Source organism: Dendropsophus ebraccatus, chromosome 11 (assembly GCF_027789765.1).
Source record: "Dendropsophus ebraccatus isolate aDenEbr1 chromosome 11, aDenEbr1.pat, whole genome shotgun sequence".
In the NCBI taxonomy this organism is placed as follows: domain Eukaryota; kingdom Metazoa; phylum Chordata; class Amphibia; order Anura; family Hylidae; genus Dendropsophus; species Dendropsophus ebraccatus.
In genome coordinates this window covers 60,076,694-60,102,232 of record NC_091464.1, presented here as the reverse complement: position 1 = coordinate 60,102,232, position 25,539 = coordinate 60,076,694, and the positions used below count along the sequence as shown (strand labels likewise).

The 25,539-nt window shown below is 46.4% G+C and overlaps 1 protein-coding gene across 1 annotated transcript; it reads right to left on the bottom strand.

The window, feature by feature from the left end:
* Window positions 1-17,514: 17,514 nt before the first annotated feature.
* PSMG1 (proteasome assembly chaperone 1) lies at window positions 17,515-25,539 on the bottom strand. Its single transcript, XM_069945042.1, has 7 exons — window positions 25,346-25,539; window positions 24,796-24,905; window positions 21,985-22,139; window positions 21,068-21,130; window positions 20,128-20,326; window positions 19,218-19,354; window positions 17,515-17,712 (listed from the first exon to the last, which is right to left on the bottom strand). Exons 1-7 carry the CDS (start codon window positions 25,480-25,482, stop codon window positions 17,638-17,640), a joined length of 876 nt encoding a protein of 291 aa, XP_069801143.1. The 5' UTR covers window positions 25,483-25,539; the 3' UTR covers window positions 17,515-17,637.

Sequence of the window (25,539 nt, the reverse complement as noted above, 5' to 3'; positions counted from 1 at the left end):
TAAGGTGCTGAAGATGTTTGTCTGGCAGATACTGCTGTGATGATTTGTGGTTAGAAGAGTCTTCACAATGAAAAAGAAAAGGAAACCTGACCCGCTCTCATCAGAGAAGACGTCACCTGTGAGTCACTGGATGTGTCTGCACTTTACTTACACCTCTATTTGTTTGGGGTCTACTGAGGTTCCCTATGGGTAACATAATAGGTTGGGGGCCCACTCAGACTCACTCGCCCCCCCTAGGCTGAACCCCTAGCTACGCCCCTGGTCTATCTAAAAGTTTATATGGAGATTCCATCTTAGTGTAGCTGTGGAATACAGGATGTAACTCAGGATCAGTACAGGATAAGTAATGTAATATATGTACATAGTGACCCCACCGGCAGAATAGTGAGTGCAGCTCTGGAGTATAATACAGGATGTAACTCAGGATCAGTACAGGATAGATAATGTAATGTATATATACAGTGACCCCACCAGCAGAATAGTACCAGAACATTTTACCACCCCCTGCATGACCGCACAATCTACCACATGAAGTGCAATGCTTATTCCACCTCATGGCAGAAGCAGCCCTGGTCACTGATCGGCTCAGCGTGTAGTTCCTGTGGGGCCACAATGATTCAGGAGGGCGAACAGGAAGCTGATAAATCTGGGCCTATGTGTGACCTCTATATCACAGGTATCTGGCAATGTTAGCAGTTTTTGAGTAATGAGTTGTTCAGGACATGGAGGCTGGAAACTGGCTGCATCCACTACACACACAGGAGAAGCTGCTTTATGTCTTGTCCTCATTCCCTCAGAAGTCGCCCCAGGATCATGTAGGACATTAGGAAGAAGCTTCTGAGCCAGATCTACTGTACTCCAGTGTGATAAGTACTCCAGTATGACCGGGGACTTGTCCCTGATAAAATTGGAGTTGGAGTCAGAGCTGCGGCTTACCAACTCCATAGCCCTGGCTGGGGGCTGTGGTTTGCAGCTTATATCATTGTTACCTATGAAAACGTTTCAGGCTTCCTCATTTTAGCAGAATCTTAAAACCTGCAGGATACCAGCTGCTTCTGATTCTATCAGGATTTCTATAAAATGGAAAAGGATTAAGCCAGGTTCTCATACTGCGGTTGCAACATCTGCTTGAAATCATTCAGTGGGCAATGGTCACACAAATTTGCTGGAAGAACTGTGGTATTATTTGCTAAATTAAACGCCCAATGGCATAGTATCATTCACAAGCAGCAACCGCAGTGGGACAGCCCAGCCTAGGAGTGGGAGTACTGTACCGACACAGCGTGGAGTTAGTGTAGGGACCCATGTAAACCAGGAGACCGCCACGTGGTACATGGTGCAATATGGTTTGATCAAATTATATACCAACATCCTGGTGTTGGTTTTTAAATGTGGCCAAGAGGCATTAGTGTCAGCCATAGGTGTGAGGTGCAGCAGCTCCTTTCTCTCCATGTTGTATTATAGTAGTTATATTCTTGTATATATGAGGCAGTATTATAGTAGTTATATTCTTGTGTATAGGAGCAGTATTATAGTAGATATATTCTTGTACATGGGAGCAGTATTATAGTAGTTATATTCTTGTATATAGGACTAGTATTATAGTAGTTATATTCTTGTATATAGGAGCAGTATTATAGTAGTTATATTCCTGTATATAGGAGGCAGTATTATAGTAGTTATATTCTGGTATATAGTACTAGTATTATAGTAGTTATATTCTTGTATATAGGAGCAGTATTATAGTAGTTATATTCTTTTATATAGGAGCAGTATTATAGTAGATATATTCTTGTACATAGGAGCAGTATTATAGTAGTTATATTCTTGTATATAGGAGCAGTATTATAGTAGTTATATTCTTGTACATAGGAGCAGTATTATAGTAGTTATATTCTTGTATATAGGAGCAGTATTATAGTAGATGGGATGTGCAGCGGTTCCATTCTCTCCAGTTCGTGTTTTACAATTCTCCCTCTCTGAACAGCTAGCACTCCTTTATAAGACCCACATGACCAAAATTAGCAGGAGATGCCTGTGCTCACATGTCTGGACCCTATGTCTTCCCCATTCTGTGAGAGCAGCAATGGTAAGTGTAATACCATATCCATGCTTGTGTCGTTTGGGGGCAGCCTTCCCCGCCGGTGGTGCTGGCTGGGTTTTGGTGGGGCTTTTTGGGTCTGGTCCTGTGACATTGGGGTTGCAGGGCCGTTCCATGGCCTCCCTTCCCTGCATGTGCACGCTTTGCGGGGTTGGCGGTCGCTGACCGACACGGTGTGGAGTTAGCGTAGGGACCTGTGTGGACCAGAGGACCTGCGCGGTGGTACACGGGGCAATATGGCTTGATCAATTCATATACAGACACTCTGGTGTTGATTTTTAATATAGGCCTAGCGGCATTAGTATCAGCCATAGATGGGATGTGCAGCGGTTCCATTCTCTCCAGTTCGTATTATAGTAGTTATATTCTTGTATATAGGAGGCAGTATTATAGTAGTTATATTCTTGTGTATAGGAGCAGTATTATAGTAGTTATATTCTTGTATATAGGAGGCAGTATTATAGTAGTTATATTCTTGTATATAGGAGGCAGTATTATAGTAGTTATATTCTTGTGTATAGGAGCAGTATTATAGTAGTTATATTCTTGTATATAGGAGGCAGTATTATAGTAGTTATATTCTTGTATATAGGAGGCAGTATTATAGTAGTTATATTCTTGTATATAGGAGCAGTATTATAGTAGTTATATTCTTGTATATAGGAGGCAGTATTATAGTAGTTATGTTCCGGTATATAGGAGGCAGTATTATAGTAGTTATATTCTTGTATATAGGAGGCAGTATTATAGTAGTTATACTTTATATATACAGGATTGCAATAGATCCTGAAACCTCCTGCTTATAAGAGTTTGCAGGAAGATATATTATGACAACAGCTCAGTAGCCACATGAGATTGTACAGAGTATGAAACAGCAGAAAAGAAAACATAGTCCTTGAGAATCTTCCAGTGAAAGTGATTGATTCATAGTGTTTGATAGAACGCATTGTGACAGCTGACAATGCTGCGGCCTTCAGAAGTACAAGTACTGACATCACTACGTGGAGTGCTCTGTGTTACACAATGACTTCACCTGCAACTCTTGGATGTGAATAGAAGATGGTTCTCACACAGACTGTCAGGTTGTACAGCACAGGAGCGAGAACTGATGAAAGGTAATGGGATGATACAGATCGGTAATAGTCTACTTAAGACCTCCCCCCCCTTCCTTAAAGAACGCACTATAAGGCTATGTTCACACTACGAAAGTTCCATGTTAATCACAGCCGTTGTTACCGATCTGCAGCAACGGGCGTAATTAATACAAAACTTACATACAGCTGCCGTCTATGGAATCACGGCCGGCGTGTTTACACTCCGGCCGGGATTGCTAGCAGCACCACACGAAACTTACATGTCATTCATTAAATAGTGACCGCAGAGAACCTGTCAGTGCACACAATGGTGCGTGCGGCTCCAGCTACACGCTCCATTGTGTGCAGCGGGGAATTCGGATGCGGGTGCCCACGGCCGGTGCTACAGTACAGGCTAGGATGATCATCAGTAACACCGGCCGTTCTGTGATCCGGCTGGGTCACAGAACGGCCGGTGTTTTACTAAATGTGAACACCAGGTGATCGGAGCCCTTTAGTTCCATAAAAGCATCAATAATCCTGTCTAATAACTTTTAAATTGTATTAAAACATTTTTAAACAATTCCTCAAGGTGCAATATAGTTGCCTCCTTAAAGGAATTTTCTGAGACTCATCAGCTGTTTGCAGTACTCTCATACACACCAAACATAAACCAGTAGTAGACAGTGTCATGCATTATGTAGTGGCTATTCTGTGTGATTTCAGCTTAGTTCCCATTCACTTCAATAGAAGACATGCAGTAACAAAGCACAGCCACTACATACCATACAGAGCTGCCTTCTCCAGACTCTGTTCTGTGTATATGTGGGCCCAGCAGCTATGGCAAACAGCTGTTCTAGGGGTTGCCTGGTGTTGTATCCCACCAATCAGATATTGATAGTTAATCCCGATTATAAACCACCAGTGAAAGTCCCAGAAAATCCCTTTGAATGGGTTGCCAAGGTTTGGACAAATATGGCTGCTTTTTTCCAAAAACAGTGCCACTCCTGTCCACAGGTTGTACGTGTTATTGCAGCGCAGCCCCATTCACTTCAATGAAGTTGAACTGCAATACAATACATAACCTGTGAACAGGGGTGGAGCTGTTTTTAGAAAAGAGTAGCCCTGTATTTCTAATCCAGCAGAGCTGGTGGTAAACATGCTCACACCAATGATGACAGATGGAGAGATCTCCCCCTTCACACAGGTTGCAGAGCATGCCCACTACACTCTCCTATAGCAACCACCAATGAGTCATTTTCTGAGGTTTCTTCTCTCCAGGTGCCTGCAGTAAAGCAGAACTCTGCAGCTGCTGTATACACTGTATTTTGGCAGTGACAGCTCAGTAATTTACGAAAAGGAAGAAAAGATCTACGTGGTGGGAGACCATTAACCGTGAAACTTTACAGCCAGATACTAAATGGCCAAAGCACACTTGGCCGCAACCTAACCAAGGTGTGGGAGGACTGGCCGTCAGCCCGAGTATAGTCTTATGTGTCTCCTAGCTAAAATAAACTATCCATCCAAACTACTTATCCCATCACATCCCACAGATGGACTGCACTGAAGGCCTGAATGCTGCCATTGATTAAGAGCCAAAAACCTTTTGAAAGCTTCAATAAATGTTGTTTAAGGGGATCCTATGGATAAAACAGCGCCACATCTGTCCACAGGTCATGTGCTGTAGTGCAGCTCAGCTCTATAGAATTGAATAGGTCTGAGCTGTAATACCATGTACTACCATGGCGCTGTTTTTGGGAAACAAAGCAGTCATTCTTTCGGATTCCTTTAATCCTCAATAAAGTGGCACTATCCTCATTCACACCACTGATTATATTTACCTCTACAGTTCCTTATTCAGATGTCATTATGGCAACACTTGCTGTCAAGTGTTCTTGCACTTCATTGTTGTTATAGGGACATTGTATGTGGCTTTAAATTAACATCAATAGAACTAAGCTGCAATACCACACACAACCTGAGGACAAGAGTGGTGCTGTTTCTGGAAGAAGGCAGACAGGTTTTTCCAATCCTGAATAACCCCTTGAACAAACAAGATTGGATTCTTTTTTTTTTTTTTTAATTGTATTTTTATTAAAGTTTTGTTTTTCGTTTTTTTTTTTCTAGCATAAAAGCAGATAGAGAAAGATAAGAAACAGGAACATAATACCAAAAGTTAAGGCAGTCCAACAGAAAGCGCGGATCGCAGCCGCGATTATTGACATATCACCATATAAAGCTTAATACAAGTAGATATAGGGAACTTCACTCATCCTAGCAGCAGTAATCATAGGCAACATCCCATGTTGCTGTGTAAACAACAAAAAAATGGGGTAGGGGGGGACAAACAAAGACTAGACAAGACAAACACGAGGAGGGGGGGGAGTGCGACAGAGGGGAATCAGGAACGGAGGGGGGATAGTCTTCTGATTGTTAAGGCTGATGTCTCCGGGGCGGTGGTGGATGGGTAATATTTCTCTCTTCCCAGTATACCTCCCATAGGCGCCAGACCTTTTTAAAGTGGTCCATTTTGTTATCAAGCATAGCCGTCAGCTGTTCCATGTTTCTCACATCTAGAATGCGTGCGCAAAGGTCCTCCCTAGTCGGAGGGGCAGTGCGTTTCCAATATTTTGCAATTAAACATCTGGCAGCTGTGAGGACATGGAGCAGGAGTTTTAAGGTAGTACGACCAACTTTAAGCGTGGTTACATTAAACAGGTAAAAGACTGGATCTAACGGGATATCCAGTCCCGAGATCTCACCAAGTAATCCCTTGACCATCGTCCAGTAGGGGGTAATAGACGGACAGGCCCAGTAAATGTGTGGAAGAGAGCCCGGAGATCGTTGGCACCTCCAACATATGTTGGGAATTGTTGGGTTCATGGCATGCAAAATTTCTGGAGTATAATACCAGAAGTACATTATTTTATATTGGTTCTCTTTATATGTGACACATATAGACGTTTTAGCCGCCCTGTCCCAGATTATCCCCCACACATTCGAGGGTAGCTGTCGTCAAAAAAGATTTTCCCATTTATCCATATAGGGATACCTCACTTCGGTATCCGGTAAGGGTTGTTTAAGAATTCTATATATGTCAGAGATAAGGCCCTTGGTAGACACACCTGCCCTACAAAGTCTCTCAAAATCTGTTGGGAGTGATACCGTAGCAGAAGAGAATAATGACAACATGTAATGTTTTATCTGAAGGTATTGGTACTGGGCTGCAAGAGGGAGGTTAAAATCAGACGAAAGACTCACAAAGGATCGCAAGGTGCGGTCTGCCGGATTCACAATGTCTGCAAATCGGAATAGCTCGTTAGCGTACCAATGCTTTGTCAGTCCACTGGTGAGGCTGTCCGGGAATTTCGGATGGAATAGGAATGAGGTAATTGGGGAGTGTTGGGAGGTTAGGGAAAACTTGCGCATGCAGGTATTCCAGATCCGTTTAGTGTGGGCGATCGGGCCCAAGACAGGGCCTGAAAGGGTGGTGTCTGAGGTAGCCCACAGAAAGGAGTTGGGATGAGTGGGAGCTAGCCAAAGTTTCTCAATGTTCATCCACTTTGAGTAAGCTCGCAGTGCGGACCAGGCTGGAATATGGCGCAAGTGTGCTGCCCAGTAATAGCAGAGTATATCCGGAAGGGCTAACCCCCCGAAAGATTTGGGCGCCAACAGTATAGTTTTGGCCACTATGTGCCGTCTACGAGCCCAAACAAAGCGGAGTATGGCTGCTTGCAATGATTTAAGCGCAGTAAGAGGGACCTGGATTGGCAAAGTCTCAAAGTAGTAATTGAGTTTGGGTAGCAGTGTCATCTTAACTGCTGCTATTCTTCCTAGTAGCGAGAGAGGCAGCGTGTGCCATCTATCCAACAAGGTTCGTATGTCAGAGAAGAGTTTGGGAAAGTTGTGCGTGTATAGCGAGGAGTAGGAATTGGAGATCTGTATTCCTAGATATTTGAGGGAGTGTTCCTTCCAATTATACTTGTAATTGGATTTCAGGTTGGTCAACAAGGGTTCCGGCAAGTTAATGGGCAGGGCTTCTGTTTTAAGGGTGTTGACTTTGTACCCTGAGAGATGGCCAAAGCGGGTCAAAAGAGTATGTAGATTGGGCAGAGAGATGTGCGGTTGAGTGATCGACAGTAGGACATCATCCGCAAACAAGGAGAGCTTAAAGTCAACTCCCCTGATTTGAATACCATGGATATCCGGGTGGTGACGTATCGCTGCCGCCAGGGGTTCAATACATAGGACAAATATCAGGGGTGAGAGTGGGCAACCTTGTCTTGTGCCATTATGTATCGGGAAGGAGGCGGATAGTGCATGGGGGAGCTTAATTGCTGCAGATGGAGAAGTATACAGGCCCCTGATCGCTGTGAGGAAGGCCCCCCCTATACCAAACGTTTCCAACACTCTAAGCATGAAGGACCACCCCAGGCGATCAAAGGCCTTTTCTGCGTCAAGGCTCAATAACAGGGCCGATCCCTTCTCCTGGTTCACTGCATCTACTAGGTTGATCACCCGTCTAGTGTTGTCTCCCCCCTGCCGGCAGGTCACGAAGCCCACTTGATCCTTGTCAATGAGTTGGGGAAGCCACAGAGATAGTCGCGTGGCAAGGATCTTAGTGTACAATTTCAAATCAGTGTTAAGGAGCGCAATAGGGCGGTAGCTACCGCAGTTTAGAGGGTCTTTCCCTGGCTTGGGGATCAGTGTGATAAAAGCATGGGACATAGATGTGGGGATAGGTTCTCCCTGGAGGAACTTATTAAACACTGTTAGGAGGTGGGGGATGAGGGTGGGGGCAAAAGATTTGTAATAAAGGTAGGTCAGCCCGTCAGGTCCCGGGGATTTACCGTTGGGCAGGTTTTTCAAGATTTCTCCTAATTCCTCGGCTGTAATTTCTGAGTTTAATGTCTCATGGGCTTCTGTAGGCAGGGTGGGGAGCTTACAGTCTGATAGAAAAGCGTCAATTAGCTGTGTACGATCAGTCGGGGACTGCGGTAAGGCGTCCGGGAGAGTGTAGAGATGGGCAAAGTATTCCCTGAAGGCTTCTGTTATAGCAGAGGGGTCATGGAGAAGAGAACCATTTTGCCCTCTAATGATATGTGGCGTTCGCTGCTCAGCATCGTCCCTTAATTGTTTAGCTAAGAGAGTGTGGGCTTTATTGCCTCTTTCATAGTACCTCTGCTTCGTATACATGAGAAGTTTTTCAACTTTATGTAGGGCTAGGTTTTTTATCTTGGCTCTAACACTCATCACCTTCCGCAGCAGTGCCACCGAAGGGGAGGCAACCAATCTAGCTTCTAGAGATCGCAGCTGAGCAGTAAACTTATCCATCATATGGTTCCTATCTTTTTTTAATTTAGTACTCAGGGAAATACAGTGGCCTCTCATCACCGCCTTGTGGGCTTCCCAAAGCGTTACCGGGGACCCCACCGAGCCTGTATTAATGGTGAAATATTCCGTCAAGGAAGTAGTTAGGCTATCCTTCAGATGAGGAGTTTTTAGGAGTGTTTCATTAAGACGCCAATGACACGTCTTAGTGAACATGGCAGAGTCTTTGAGATCTAAAATCACCGGCGCGTGATCCGACCATGTGATGAGACCCATGTGGGCATCTTTCATAATCCGCACCGCTGGGACATTTCCAAAGAAATAATCTATGCGTGTGAATGTCCCATGTGGCGAGGAGTAGAAAGAATAAGACTTGTCCGAGGGATGGTTAATCCTCCACAAGTCGTATAGGGAGAATTTGCGAATCACCTTGCCAAACTCTCTGGCCAAGGTAATTACCGCGGGCGGGGTTTGCGTATTAGTCGGAGAGAAACGGTCAGTGCGTTCAGAGAAAATGGCATTAAAGTCGCCTCCAAGAACAAGGGTGGAGGGGGGTAGCCGGGAGAGTTTGAGTAGTAGTCTATTTAGGAATCGTATCTGGTGGGAGTTGGGGACATACATGTTACAGAGAGTTATAGGCAGGCCTCTATAGGTACCTTGAAGAATAATGTATCTACCTCCAGCATCTAATGTCGAGGACTGAATCTGAATGGGGCATGTACGAGAGATGAGGATGGCCACTCCCGCTCGCTTGCGATCACAGGAGGCCGAATATGAGGTCGGATATCGGTGCTTAGCAAAATTAAAATTCCCGGAAGTATCAAAGTGGGTTTCTTGGAGAAACACTATCTCCGCCCCAGTTTTAGTGAATTCCGTCAGAGCGAGTTTGCGTTTGGCGTTAGAGTGGAGGCCATGGACATTTAAAGACATTAATCTCACCATCATTAAGTATCCCAATAGGTTAAGCACTAAAGAGGTAATGTGTAGATCTACTCACCAGCTCCACGGAATATGAACAGTCTAGTAGGTGAGATGGGTCACACAAGGGGAGAAGAAGCACAGAAGACAACACAGATAGACAAGACAACGAAAAAGGGAGGATAGGATAAAAACAATGTGACAAAACAATCCAAACAATATATAAATAGTCAATACCAAGTGACACCCGGAATGTCGTACAAGACACCCCAGGAAACCTTGGGTTGGGGTAGTCGTGTAATAGTAGACAATTAGGTCCTCCTTTAAGGGGGGCCCTGTGTCTCCGTCCACCCAGCAGGCTGGGAGGGAGGAGAGTAGGGGAGCCCGATATCAACCCCAACTGGTGTGGAGGCGTACCAGCCCAATGGGGGTCAGGGTAATCAGTTACAACAGAAAACAATTATTAGAACAGTCAGAGAGCTCTGTATGCTCAACCGCCCTTAGGCTTATAACCTAGATCATGGCACAGAGAAGCTGCGCCAGGTACCAAACTTAAACCAGTCCCGCTTAAGTCCACGTAGCACGTTATGTGCGCCGTATTGTTAGAGGACCCCTCTTCTAATTATTCTTTAGCGGTGCGATCATCCGGTGAGGGGACAAGAGGGAGAATTAGTTAAAAGGGCAAAGGTGAAAGGGGGGTAGTAAGGAAGGAGGGAAAGAGGAGGGGGGGGGGGGGGGGGGAGGGGGGAGGGAGGGGGGGGGGGAAAGGGGACCATAGGGAAGTGCTGTTCAACTCAGGGATTCCTAGCTCGTCCCATGGAGGGGGAGCGAAAGTTCCATCAAGGCCCATGCGTAATGGGTTGGGAGGTATCCAAGTCAGGTTGGGGAGGATCCAGCTGAACCTCTAGGAGGGGGATGTTTCCTCTTCTGGGAGTCCCCATGAAGCCGTTCTGTTGGGAGAATCCGCGGGGGTAGGGGGAGTTCCCAATCGGTGATATCTGGGTGTGGGATATCCAGGATAGCACAGAAATCATCCATATCAGCGTGTGTGGATAGCGTAGCTACTTGGCCGTTCTTTCGGGCGATCAGAGCAAAAGGAAATCCCCACCTGTAAGGGATGTTGTGATCTTTTAGTGTACTCAGCAGCGGTTTCAGGTGGCGTCTTTTTTGTAAGGTTAGCCAGGAGAGGTCCGCAAAGAGTTGAACTGGGGTGCCATTGTAGGCCACATTATCAGCTCGTCTGGCTGCAGACATAACGAGCTCTTTGGTAGTGAAGTCAGTCACGCAGCAAATGACATCTCGGGGTTGCGTACCAGGACCCCTCGGTCGCAAGGCGCGATGTGCTCTGTCCAATTGTAGTGGAGTGTCGGCTGGGCGCTCAAGTATAGAATTAAACAGTGACTGGAGGACCGCTTTAAGATCCTCTGAGGGGTCTTCTGGGAGACCCCGCACTCGAATGTTATGTCTCCGGCCCCTATTATCCAGGTCCTCCAGGTGCCTGGTAGTCTCTTGAAGGTGTTTGGTAGTCAGAACGGTATGTTTTTGGGAGACAGAGAAATGCTTTCTGAGATCAATATGGTCTTGTTCCAATGAGTCCACCCTATCAGTCACTTGTTTAAGGTCTTTACGGAGGTGAGCGATTTCCGCTCGGCATGTTTCTTTTACCTCTGATACTAGTGTCTGAAAGTCTGCTTTAGTAGGGAGGGCTTGAAGTAGTGTATGCCATTCTGGTGGGTTTTGGAGCGCAGGGGTTTGGTCAGCCGTGTCTTCCACTATTGATTCTGTAGAAGAGCGCCAGTTTTTCCGTTGGGCTAATAAAGTTGGGGTGGCCTCATAGTCCTCGTCCCGGGAAGAATGCCACTCCGCCAGTCCCTGTGATGGTCTTACGGGGCCCTTTTTTGCGGAAGAAGTGGAACGAGTACTTTTAAAAGGCATAGTGGTTTCCTGAGTATTCAAGTCTGCTAAATGGGAAGCGCCTGCTGTAGTGTAAAGTAATGGGGTGGGATGGTTCCCTTGGCAGAGGGGGGGTGGGGTAGCAATCAGTCTCTGCGGGGATTGGGGTGTCTGTATAATAGGGAAAAATTGGCGCAGAGTCCTCTGTATGAGTTGAGGAGGAGTAATGCCAGTTACCTTGGTTCCAGCAGAGTCCTTGTCCCTAAGAGAGGGTTCAGAGTGGGGATCTGATGGCTCCAGCCCTCTGTATATTCTCCCTCTGGTGGATTGAGGCTGTGGCAGCACCAGGGGCGTAGCTAGGGGTTCAGCCTAGGGGGGGCGAGTGAGTCTGAGTGGGCCCCCAACCTATTATGTTACCCATAGGGAACCTCAGTAGACCCCAAACAAATAGAGGTGTAAGTAAAGTGCAGACACATCCAGTGACTCACAGGTGACGTCTTCTCTGATGAGAGCGGGTCAGGTTTCCTTTTCTTTTTCATTGTGAAGACTCTTCTAACCACAAATCATCACAGCAGTATCTGCCAGACAAACATCTTCAGCACCTTACTTTTACAGCACCTTTAACCACCTCTATACAAACTCTCCATCATAGTGCCCTTAAACAGTAACAGAGACTTCTTTGAAGACCAATCTGTAGTCATTTTTCCTTTTCTGTGCTTCTTTCTATACTTAGATCCCTTCTTTATGCCTGTATCTGTAGTTAGGATCCATCATTGTGTCCTCATCTGTAGTAAGACATCCTCTTCATGCCCCATCTGTAGTTGTGTTCCCTCTCTTTGCCCTCTGTAGTTAGCCCCCCCCCCTTATGCCCTCAACACTAGTTGGGCCCCCACTTTGTGCCTCCATCTGCAGTTAGCCCCCCCCCCCTTTGTGCTAAATAAATGGTACCCCTTTGTCCTAATGAACTGTACCACCGCCCCCCTGTATAAACTGTGCCTCTTATGAACTGTTTTTATATTAAATAGTGCCACTGTCCCCGTATTATACTGTGCCCACAATGTAGTTTGCCACTGCCTACCTAATAAACTATATTACTACTGCCCTCCAATGTACTGTACCACTGCCCCCTGTAATGTGCCGTACCACTGTCCTCTCTCATGTACTGTACCACTGTCCTCTAATGTACTGTACCACTGTCCTCTAATGTACTGTACCACTGTTCTCTCTCATGTACTGTACCACTGTCCTCTAATGTACTGTACCACTGTCCTCTAATGTGCTGTACCACTGTCCTCTAATGTGCTGTACCACTGTCCTCTAATGTACTGTACCACTGTCCCCTCTAATGTACTGTGCCACTGCCCCCTCTAATGTACTTTACTACTGACCTCTCTAATGTACTGTACCACTGTCCTCTAATGTACTGTACCACTGTCCTCTAATGTACTGTACCACTGTCCCCTCTAATGTACTGTACCACTGTCCCCTCTAATGTACTTTACTACTGACCTCCTAAATCATTGTTTTCCAACCAGTGTCTCCTCAGCTGTTCCTTAACTACAACCTCCATTATGTCAGGACATGATGGGAGTTCTAGTCTTGTAGCGACTGAAGGGTCACATGTTGGAGAACACTATACTAAATAAACCTCCCTCCTAAATTATGGTTTGCCTACCAGTGGCAAAACTACAACTCCCATTGTACCCTGGTGGCAGGACATGATGAGAGTTTTAGTTTGGTAACAGCTCAGGAGCCACTGTTAGGAAGCAATCATTTAGGGGTACAGTTTATTTAGTAAAGTATTCTCCAACATGTGACCCTCCTGCTGTTCCTAAACTACAATCCCCACTATCTCCTGCCAGAAGGGCATGATGGGAGCTGTAGTTTTGTCACAGGTTTGAGAACACTACTAAATAAACTCTACCTATGTGTATACATTCCAGCCGGGATTCCTCAGAAGGCAGTACTACATAAGTTCCGTAGAAATCACGGCCATTGTTACAACGGCCATGATTGCTACGGAACTTACTGTATGTAGTGTGAACATAGCCTTAAACACTAAGTTTTACTTATCTCTTCTTACATCACATTACATACACCCAGGGACACACACACACACATCCCATGCACCCAGGACACACACACACATCTCATGCACCCAGGACACACACACACACATCTCATGCACCCAGGACACACACACACATCTCATGCACCCAGGACACACACACACATCTCATGCACCCAGGACACACACACACATCTCATGCACCCAGGACACACACACACATCTCATGCACCCAGGACACACACACACATCTCATGCACCCAGGACACACACACACATCTCATGCACCCAGGACACACACACACATCTCATGCACCCAGGACACACACACACATCTCATGCACCCAGGACACACACACACATCTCATGCACCCAGGACACACACACACATGCCATGCACCCAGGGCACACACACACATCTCATGCACCCAGGACACACACACACATGCCATGCACCCAGGGCACACACATCACATGCACCCAGGACACACACACACACACACACACACACACACACACACATCTCATGCACCCAGGACACACACACATCTCATGCACCCAGGACACACACACATCCCATGCACCCAGGACACACACACACACACACAGGACACACACACACACACACACACACATCTCATGCACCCAGGACACACACATCCCATGCACCCAGGGACACGCACATCCCATGCACCCAGGACACACACATCCCATGCACCCAGGACACACACATCCCATGCACCCAGGACACACACATCCCATGCACCCAGGACACACACATCCCATGCACCCAGGACACACAGCACTTACTGTAATTGCAGGGAAGCTCTGAGGGGGCCATGTGGTGCAGTTCTCTGATCTTCTCCTCACAGTCGGACTCTGGGCCCCTCCTCTTCTTCTGTCCCGACATCCAGGAGAGCAGGAAGCAGCCGGAGGAGGTAGTGAGGGAGTGGGGGAGGGGCCCGGGCTGTGAGGAGGGGGTCCTGTCTGTGTCTCTTCTGCCCTGGTATAGAGTGAGCAGACACACAGACAGGAAGCTGCAGTGTCTGCCCTGAGTGCAGCGGCCACTACTTCCGGGCAGCCTTAAAGTGGCAGAGCAGCCTAATTAACATCCGGCCTTTGCGGCCCTTAAGTGTACTGGGGGGGACTGGCCCGGGGGGCCCCCAGCCTTGGTGGGCCCGGGGGCGACCGCCCCCTTTGCCCCCCTCTAGTTTCGCTACTGGGCAGCACTCTTCAGTGCTATAGCGTTGTAGTCTCTGCAGTAGCTTATAGAGGCCCAGAGATAGTAGGAGCCGGGGCCCGTTGTTAGGTCCCAGGCGCCGGTCTTTATATGCTGCGTCTCCGCCGGGAGCCGCAAGATGGCGGCGGTCACGTGGGACGGAGTGGGGGGGATCGTTGCTTTAGGCCCGCGTGGAGCGCCCGGAGTCTGCCAGGGAGAAGAACCCGCTCGGGTAGGAGCTGTAGGTACCGGAGGGGTCTCCCCACCACGCGGAGCTCGGGTAAGTGCGTTCCGAGGCGGCTTCTCAATGCCGTATACAGCACCTCACAGGCTCCCGCGCGGCTAAGATGGCGGGGGTCACGTGTAGTCCGCGGAGCGGGGACTCAGCCGCGTCCGGGTGGCAGGAGCCGCAATAGGTGGGTGCAAAGGTAGCACTGTACCCTCCGGTCTGTCGCTGGGGGTTGTGAGCGCAGCGGCGCTCAGATCTGGGAAAGTGCTCACCCGGTCTTCTCGCCCAAGATGGCGCTGAGGGCTCTGTGTGCGCGGGGCTGCCGGTCAGTGTCCTCTCCTCCGCTTCGTCCCGGGGTTCGGAAGCCTCAATACCGCTGCCGGGCGATCTCTGAGGCCTTGGGAAGAGGTCAGCAAGCAGGGGGACGGCTATAAGTGGGTTTTTGCTAATGTAGCAGGCGGCTAGTGAGCGGAGCTCCTTGTTCAAGCGGCCATCTTCCCCAGCGGCTAGCCACGCCTCCTCGATTGGATTCTTTTTAACGTAAATAAGATATTTTTTTAATGAGAGTAAATGAGTCTATGACAAGTAGTGTTGTCATGGGGCAGAGATGTTTGGGGAATTTGACCCATTGTGTCTTGTGCATGATCTAGGGCAGCATTCTCCAACCTGAGGCTACCCGGCTGTTGCAAAACTACAACACCCTTCATACCCTGACAGCCATGATGGGTGATATTTTGCAACAGCCGGGCAACCACAGGTTGGGGGACAGCGATCTAGGGAATGGGGAATGCCACTAGTATTCTCCTATATTATTTGCATGATGAGCACATTTTGGAGATGTAGCAGAGCTGAGCTCGTCACATGACATCCCTAATCATATTGCAATATGCAATCTGTAGGTTTTACATAGAACTGCATGATCAGACAATGATAACAATCCATCGACCACTAAACGTTCCAACAGTTATAGGACAAACTCACCTCTGCTACATCGGCTTCACAACAAATGCCGTTCCTCAACACTCTTCTACTATGAAAACTCATATTCTATCCAGGCAACTCAGAATAGAACAACATTTATCACCCAGAACCTGGAACAGCCATGGACGTGTAGAGCCGAGCAGACGTGGGACATCTGCAGCACATCAATGACTCCCGCTCGCTATTTCTGGATGAGTGCGACGTTCTGCAGGTGGCCCAATTATTGGGATATGGTTTGTATTTAGGGCCCCCAGATTTTCATAAAATGTAGCAGCTTTAAAAGTTTTATGGAGAAAGAATCAGAGTCTGGTAGCCATATGTCATCACCTCCAAGGAGGGGGCCGGCGGCTCCGAATGCAGACTAACTGAGAGCTTCTATGTCTATTATTATTATTATTAACTTCACTTCTATGTCTATTAGTATTACACAGTGAATCACATTATTATGACCGGCAGCTAATATCCAGAGTACCCACAGAGGCTCAGTTGGGTTCAGGTCTCCAGTGTAGTACCTGGAAGTCATGGTCATGCTCTTCCAACTAATGTCTGACATTTCTAGCTGTGTGACATTCACATTATCTCATCTGCCCCAGGGGAGACATCGGAATATACCCCATCGGAATATACCAATCAGCAGAGAAGACAACAATTTACCAACCAGCGGAGCCCAATCCCATTACTGCCTGGAAGACAGAAGCTTTCTCGCACGCTTAGGTTCATCCCAGCTCAATCACGCAGCATTTGATTACCGGTGGCTGAAGAAGTTGGATGCAGCCCTAGGGAGTCCTGGAAAACATGGATACAGCCATAGGCTAAAGGGCGTATCTATGTTTCCCAGAAAGACTTAACGCTGCATCCAACTTCTTCAGCCACCGGTAATCAAATGTCACACGATTGCGCTAGGATGAACCCGCGCGTGCTTGAGATTCGCTCATCTCTAATACCAACATGACGGAGAAGCAGTGACCATTCGTCTGCTCCAGAGCCCCATACACATTTACATAATACAAGTCTGGTATCCCCCTGGGTCATCACGGTGGTGATCTGCTCCACCCTGCCGACATTCACCCCTGACATCAATGGCACATGGCGCTCTGCAGTTTCCATCTTACTTCTCCACTGTGGTGACATATACCCACTCACCGTTTCTATTTTATAATCAGCTTTTATGTTCTTGGCTATGTCTCTTTGATGTCTTACATTTTACTGCAGCAATCGGCAACTGTTGTAAAGCTCAATACTGCCACCTACTGTCAATAATGGGAATTACCAAAGTGTACTAATAGGAATGGAGCCAATAAGACACTCATACAAAACACCATCTCCAAAATGGCTACTTCTAAGACGACTAGGACATCACCAGGACACCACTGTTTTTAACCTAGTTGCCATATAAATAGAAGAACTTCCCTGCTGCAGGTTTTAAAACATACATCCTTGTTCAGGCATCAAGTCATTGTACAAAAAGTGTGTCCCTGCTGCAGTGGCATCATACATGCATGGTACGATACATCACTACAGTGGGGAAACACACTCTATACAATGCACAAACTGGGAGAGGGGGACATCATGTACGGACCAGATTTCCCCTTATTGTTCCCTGGTGGTGGCGGCTGCTGCTCTTACCATTGCTGTTTATGATACTTGTGTCTTCTTAAATCAGAAATGTGGGACCAGGGGGGTTGTGTACAGGATGAACACTTACAGCATCAAAATAAACAATTTATTACCTAATATTAACTAAATAATATAATGTATATAAAAAACCAGATCTATCCCAGTACAATGAGTCCATACAGGGATTCTAGGGGCTCCCGTATACTCCTATATGTACAGGTTGCTTTGGATTTCGTTGGTTGTCACCGTTTTCTTCAGAGATTCTTTAATTTTTTCAGATTTCTGAAAATAAAATGTCAGCAGTGAGTCATGTCAGTCTTTACTTAGGGCTGTATAGTAACAAATGCCACATACATGTCTCCCATTCACTCTCCCCATTGGGCTTATCGTCTATGTCTGGGATGAAGAACTTTCAGCCCTCCGGATGTTGCAAAACTACAACTACTGTCATGCCTGGACAGCCAAAGCTTTAGCAATCACTAGAATGAGCCTGGAGAAGAGCACAGCTATGTACTTCCCTCCCCAGCTCACAGCGTTGTCCATCCAGAGGCAACTCCATAGACTTACGGCCCCATCATAAACTTGTTTACTGAGTTATTACACTGGCCGACTATGGGGCAGCAAGGGCTGTATATATATCGTTACCGATGTCTGTGCAGACCTTGCCTTTTGTGTAAAATAATTAAGTATTAACTTACCTTACCACGTTCACTGATGTCCGCGGCCCCGACTTCTGTTCCGGTCTTTGCACTGACAGGCCGTGGCCGCTCAGCCAATCACTGGCCACAGCCTGTCTCAGTCATTGCAAAGACCGGAACAGAAGGCAGAGCTGCATACACTGGGAAGCCTTTCCAAGGACACCGGAGAACATGGTAAGGCGAGTTAATACTTTATTATTTTATATTACAATCATCAGCTGTTGGCTGTGCAACGCCATTACACATAGCAATTTATGCCCGATGCCCAATGATTTTAGGTCTGGACCTAAAAAAAAGGATCATCGGATGATGGTTTCATCAGCCGATCGTTCTCTCTATTACACGGAGGGATAATCGGATATTTATCACTTTGTGTAATAGGGCCCTTATAAAGGAGCCCATATGGTGCAACTGAATGAATAACAAAGCAAAGTGGCTGTAATGATCGGTGGGGTCTGAACACTCAGAAGTTCTGGTCAGTTGGGGTCTGTCTCTTTTCTTTAATGACCGGGACCCTTTAAAGTGACTCTGTACCCACAATCTTACCCCCCCCCCCCCCCCCAAACCGCTTGTACCGTCGCATAGGTGCTTTTAATCCAAGATCTGTCCTGCGGTCTGTTCGGCAGGTGATGCAGTTATTGTCCTAAAAAACAACTTTTAAACTTGCAGCCCTGTGTCCAACGGGCGTGGCTTAGATTGTGTATGCATTAGGCTGGCACACCCTCTCTGTCCCTCCTCCTCATCATTAGGAATGCTCCAGGAAGATTGTCTCCTATTCCTCAGCTGTGTGAATACTGAACATGGGCTGGATCGTTAAGCAGCTGTGCAATGTTCAGACAGGAGAAAATGTTCCAGTGGCATTCCTAATGATGAAGAGGGTGGGGAGGAGGGACGGAGGGGTGGTGCAAAGTTAGGGCACAGATACTCCTGTTTGGCACAGGGCTGCAAGTTTAAAAGTTGTTTTTTAGGACAATAACTGCATCACCTGCCGAACGGACCACAGGACAGATCTTGGATTAAAAGCAGCTAAGTGGTTTGGGGGGTGGCAGATTGTGGGTTCAGAGTTGCATTAAGTTCTGTACATCTTACCGCAGCCAGACAGCTCATGTTCTGGCAGGACAGCAGGGGACGAAAAGCTTCAATGGTGACCGAGTCCAGTTTGGTGATATCAGTGAAGCACTGGTAGAAAGCCGCTGGGATCCCCCACACCTGACAGTGCGCCATCACTGCAAAAGGCAAGGGAAGGGTCAATAGTCTGATACCACCATAGCACATGGGAGAGTCTAAAGGTGACGTATAACAGCAGAATCGGCCAAACCTGGACCGGCTGACTATCTCATGTTAAACATGTCCGATCTTTTGTTCTCTAGGAGATAACCAGGCCTAGAGGAGTCTGGCAGCAGTCCACTCACATTACCCCACAGAGAACACATTCAAACAAGCCAAACAGCTGCTATTTTATTGCTCCATAGGACATGATGCCGACCACATGGCCATTACAATACATAGGAGGGGTCACTACCTACAAAGTGGCCCCCAGATAGAAGATTTATTGTATCCGGCAAGCAGGAAACTACATGAGTGAAGCCAACTTCTTGCACCCTTGGGCTGGGTTCACACTACATATATTTCAGTCAGTATTGTGGTCCTCATATTGCAACCAAAACCAGGAGTGGATTAAAAACATAGAAAGGATCTGTTCACACAATGGTGAAATTGAGTGGATGGCCGCCATATAACAGTAAATAACGGCCATTATTTCAATATAACAGTCGTTGTTTTAAAATAACAGCAAATATTTGCCATTAAATGGCGGCCATCCACTCAACTCATTTCAACATTGTGTGAACAGATCCTTTCTGTGTTTTCACTCCACTCCTGGTTTTGGTTGCAATATGAGGACCACAATACTGACTGAAATATACGTAGTGTGAACCCAGCCTAATAGATCAGGACGCTACCAGAGTGCCTTGTCCCTATGAATACTGATCCATATTACCTGCAGCAGGCAGCCCGTCCACAATATTCGGTTGCTCCAGGTAACTGCAGGGGGCGCTGTCTGTGTACTGCTTTGTTGTAACCACTCTGAGAAATGGGACCGGTAAGTTATGTGTGGACTCTGTGGTCTTGTAGTCAGTGACTGGACAGGTGGAGAGGACGGTCACCTTAAGACCAGACTTCCGTAGACAGCTGAATACCTGGAAGAGACCGCTAAGCAAATCAGCTCATATAGTTCTGATGGGTGACAACCTGTGTGACCATCAATGTGAGGGGCTCACCCAACTTTCTTAAGTCTGTCTAGTTATCTAGGCATCCCTCTCCAGTGTCACTTTTTGGGAGGTGCCTATAAGTTGCCATGGTAGCCAGTGGTTTCCTAAAGGCCTCCATGGCTGCAATGTTAGATCCACTATTACAGCCTGCCATAGACATAGGCATTACTAGAAGATAATCATATCAATTATCAATATCTGCATCTGACACCCACCTTCAGCATTCAACATCACAGATCAATCTGATGCAAGTAGTTTAGCCCCCTAGATGCCATGATCAATAGCATGTCAGGATCCAGTCCCCCGTGGCTGCCATGTTAAATCTACTATTGTAACCTGCCATAGGAAGGCATTACTAGGAGATCATACAGTACACTGCAATACAAACTGAAGCATCACTGTCGTTTGTAAAAGGTTTTGACATGACATAGAGTGCCACACCTGTCTATAGGTTGTGTTGGATATTGCAACTAAGAAGTGAATGAGGATGAACCATACATCTCCTGCGGACAGGTGTGGCGCTGTTTTTGGAAGAAAGTAGAAAGGTTTTTCTTGTCCGGTACAAATCCTGGAGTCTCTACAATATACTCTGATTTTTTTCTGAATACTACAAGTGCCAGCAGCACCTGTACACTACAAGTACACAGCATCCCTGGTTTGGTCTCTCACCTTCTCACACCACTGGAACTGCTGATCTTCAGCCACATAGGACTTACACAGGCAGAGCATCACCTGCAAGAGGAACCACATTAAATTATGACAACTACTGAGAAAGTTTCAGGAACTAAAAAAGGTGTTCAATTTTATTATTAAAGGAATTAGAAAAACACAGCTACTTTTTTTCCCAAAACAGCGCTACCCCAGTCCTTAGGTTGAATGTGGTACTACTGCTCTGTTCTATAGCAGTGAATAGAGCTGGAGCAAAGAGCAGGGGTGATGGGTTTTGTCAGAAATGAATTATCTTTTACTATTCCTGGATAACCCCTTTATCTCCTGTTCTCAGTTTTGGAGTTTTGTAGCTCAGTTACATTGAAGTAAATGGAGCTGAATTGTAATATCACACACATCCTGAGCACAGAGGTGGCGCTGTTTTTGCAAAAAAGTAGCTGTGCTTTTGCTCATCCTGGACCACCCCTTTAGTATGAGTGACTCCATCTCAGCTGCACTGTCTATTGGGGTCTGAAATCCAGATTATGTGCACAGGCTGCAATGCAGCCACATTTTTCCCATTAAACAACAGATACTGCACTAAAATGGGACAGACCCCACTATAAGTCATTGGGGTCCACCAGGAACCCTTGTTATCCATCTCTTGAAGGGTCAGGCACAGCCGTCATGGCCTCCATTGTACCAGAAGCCATGATGGCGGTATGTCTAGAGCAGTGATGGCTAACCTTGACACTCCAGTTGTTGTCAAACTACATTTCCCATCATGCCTGAACAACCAAAGATATGGCTTTGGTTGCCCTTGCATGATGGGAGTTGTAGTTTTGCAACAGCTGAAGTGTCAAGGTTAGCCATCACTGGTCTAGAGCTTAGCTAGCCTCTTGCATTATCTATGAAGGTAGATTGACGCCAACACTTACTGAGGGATCTGTGACTGATTGGTAGAAGACGCAGGATGATGGGGAAGTTGTGGCATCACTACTTGCCAAGTGGTCTTGACATCTCTCATTCCATAACCTGATGTAGCCGGCCACCTCCCAGCTGCCGGAGCTCAGAATATAGGCTGCCAGAAACCCTGGAGACACAGATAGATGTCACTTACTGTCCGGGATATATAACCGAAGCATAGTACACAGGCACATCCATAGTACAAAGTCCAAGCCGAACACAGATACAATGATCTGAACTGAAAGCATCTTAGGGATATAGAGTTATCAGCACAGAACTGATAAATCTCCTGCTAATTCCTATAAAGAAGAGAATTCGACATGTAGTTCAGCCATCATGGGGGTATTCGGTGATCACTGACCACATACAAGCATTTATGAAGCTCTATACCCTGTTTCACAAAAAATAAGCCCAACCCTAATTATAAGCCCTACCCTAAATATAAGCCTGACTCAAATTATAAGCCCAACCCTAAATATAGGAAAAAGCTCCTCCATGGATTACAAGAAAGGAATCCAGCATACTATGTGATTGTTGTTCATGGAAACAATAACACCTACCCCAAATATAAGCCTGTTTTTTTAAGGAGAAAAAAATATTAATATAAAACCCTGTACCATGGAGAAACACGGGTAGTACTGTTGTATGGACAGACACCTGCAGAATCTTATAAAGGACCATTATATACTGAATGTATCCATAAGACCCAATATAGTCAATAGTGACGACTTGGCAGCTTTATGTCAGTGGTCTGCTGCTTGTGGAAGCCTATAGGTGACATATATCACATGTCTTACGTGGTTGATATAGATTCCTGATATAACTCAAGAGCACATGGAGATCTGAGTGAGTCGGTGTTCACACTACTGTAGCTGTATATGCTTAAAATAGAACAAATGTAGTCACTGGTGGACTATGCTCAGTCCATCAAACTCAATGGCACAGGTATGCCTCGATATACACTGGCATACTATTCTGCCACTCTGCTTATGTATACCATGAATGCAGACTTTTATCTGATATGAACCTAAACTTAAAGGGAACCCGTCACCATGAAAATGCTAACTTCCCAGAGCCGCTGCTGTAGCTTCAGAGCCGGTCTCTGAACTGAAAGGCTGCACAGCCAATCACTGGCTGGGACCACTGTGGCCATGGCCAGTGATTAAGTTAGCGACCTGTCAGTTTGGAGACCCGCTCTGAAGCTACAGCGGCGGCTCCGGGAAGCGAGCGGAGGGTGGAAGAACACAGAGTGTGGAGAGGTAGTGTATGCAGTTTATTTTTTTTTTTTACACAGCCCTCAGCTGTTGGCCACACATCACTATTATACGTAGGGATGCGCTCACAGTGGCCAATTGTAGGTCAGGACCAAAAGACACAAACAGCCATTGTCATCGGCTGATTGTAGTCTCTATTACATAGAGTGATAATCGTCCTGATTCGGCCAATTATCGCTCTGTGTAATAGGGCCCTTAGGGTCCATTTACACAAAAAGATTATCTGACAGATTATCTGCCAAAGATTTGAAGCCAAAGCCAGAAACAGACTATAAACAGAGAACAGGTAATAAAGGAAAGCCTGAGATTTCTCCTCTTTTCAAATCCATTCCTGGCTTTGGCTTCAAATCTTTGGCAGATAATCTTTCTGTGTAAACGGACCCTTAGTAAAACTTGTAATTAATTGATTGAAATTAATGTTTCCATGCTAAAGAGTCCAGTCCATTGAGTGACACCGCCTACTGGACTCTAACACAGAATGAACAAGTTATAATGAATATTTTCCCAGAGAGTTATATATTAATCTTCTCAGTTCTTCCTGCTCTATAACATGATGCTGATAGATTACATAGCATTATCTTGCTGACAGGTTCCCTTTAAAAGGGAAGTCCCATCAAATATAAATAAAAAAAATTCAGACAGGCAGGAGGGTGCGGGAAAATAATAAACAACCTAAATTCACCTGTCCCTGTGCCTCCGTTGCACCGCTCCTGTGTTCCACTGACCGCCACCAGAAGTCATTTTCTGATGGAAACTGGGTACGTTTATGTTGTTTATTATTACTTTCCTTTAAAACAATAAAGGACGATTGCAGAGGGGGCCACGGGGAGCTGCCCGGGTGATCACTAAATTGTCCAGGCAGCCCATAGCAGATAGCGGCGGTCTGCTGCCGCCGCTCCTATTTCACGGTGTGACGGCAGTATATCTCTGCTGTTTGTGTTTCAACATGTTAAAGGCCCTATTACACGAAACGATTATCGCCCGTTCCAGCCGATAATAGTCTTGTGTAATAGAAGACAACGATCACCCGACATGAACGATGACGGCTCATCATTGTCTTCTATTACACAGGACGATTATCAGCCGATAATCGTTTTGTGTAAAAGGGCCTTAAGACATTGTACTAATGTAAGGTAATGTGCCCGAGTGTAGTGTTTCTCCTTGAGGAGATCTGCCTATGTAAAGATGGCCATACACCTGTCAGCTCTATAGTTATCCCTCCCGACCTGCCCATACACATAAACATTTGGCAATTCATCATAAAAAGGCAGTTGAAGACAAGTGATACACAGCAGATTGGTATTAGGTAGGGGAAGGAACTGGGCTCCCAGCAGCACAGAGTATTTCAGGAAAGGAGATGTTTGCTTATCATATGAAGGTGTTAGCAGAGAGCAGAACCACGGGGTGAGAAAGAGATCACACATAGACAGAGTTATATAGGGAAAGGAGCAGCACAGAGGATTTCAGGAGAGACGATTTGTACAGTGTATATAAGGGCTGCTGTCCTACCTGAAGCGTTGTCCCCCACAGCTAGGATCAGGCTGGAGCAGGGCAGTGTGCGCTCCGCTGAGCTCTCCATGGCCGAGCTGGATTCACCACTCCATGTGAGCGTCACTTCCCTGCGGAGAGGTCACAGGATGTCAGGCGCCATCATCGCTAGTACCATAGATCCCATATATAGCCATTCTGTATCAGAACCCCTGTAGCTTTTGCAAAACTACAACTCCCAGCATGCACAGACAGCCAACAGCTGTCAGGGCATGATGGGAGTTGTAGTTTTGCAACAGCTAGAGAGACAGATTAGTGAACAGTGCATTGAAAGAAAAATTACAGATTACAAAAACTTTTTGACAAAGTTACAAAAATCTCGACACCATGTGACTACTGCATGCGACTCACTGCGGAGAGTTTATTCTATATTAAATGCAGCCAATCCCCTGCATCCTCCATAAGCCTCCCATACAACACTGCAGCATCTGATGATGTCATACCATGTCACAGTGTAGCCCCAGCCTCACAGCCCTGACTCACTGTGGTTATAACATAGCATGCATGTTACCTTTTCTTTTCTAATTCCCTCCTGATCTCCTTGTCCTCTTCATCCAGCTCTTCTGCTCTTTCTTCATCTTCCTCTTCCTCATCTTCATCCACAGCCCTGGAAAATACAGATACAACCTCCCCAAAGAAGGTGGCCATGTCTATTGTGTGCGGCAGTGGAGCAGCAGGAAGTAGTTGTGCAGCATGACACAGGCT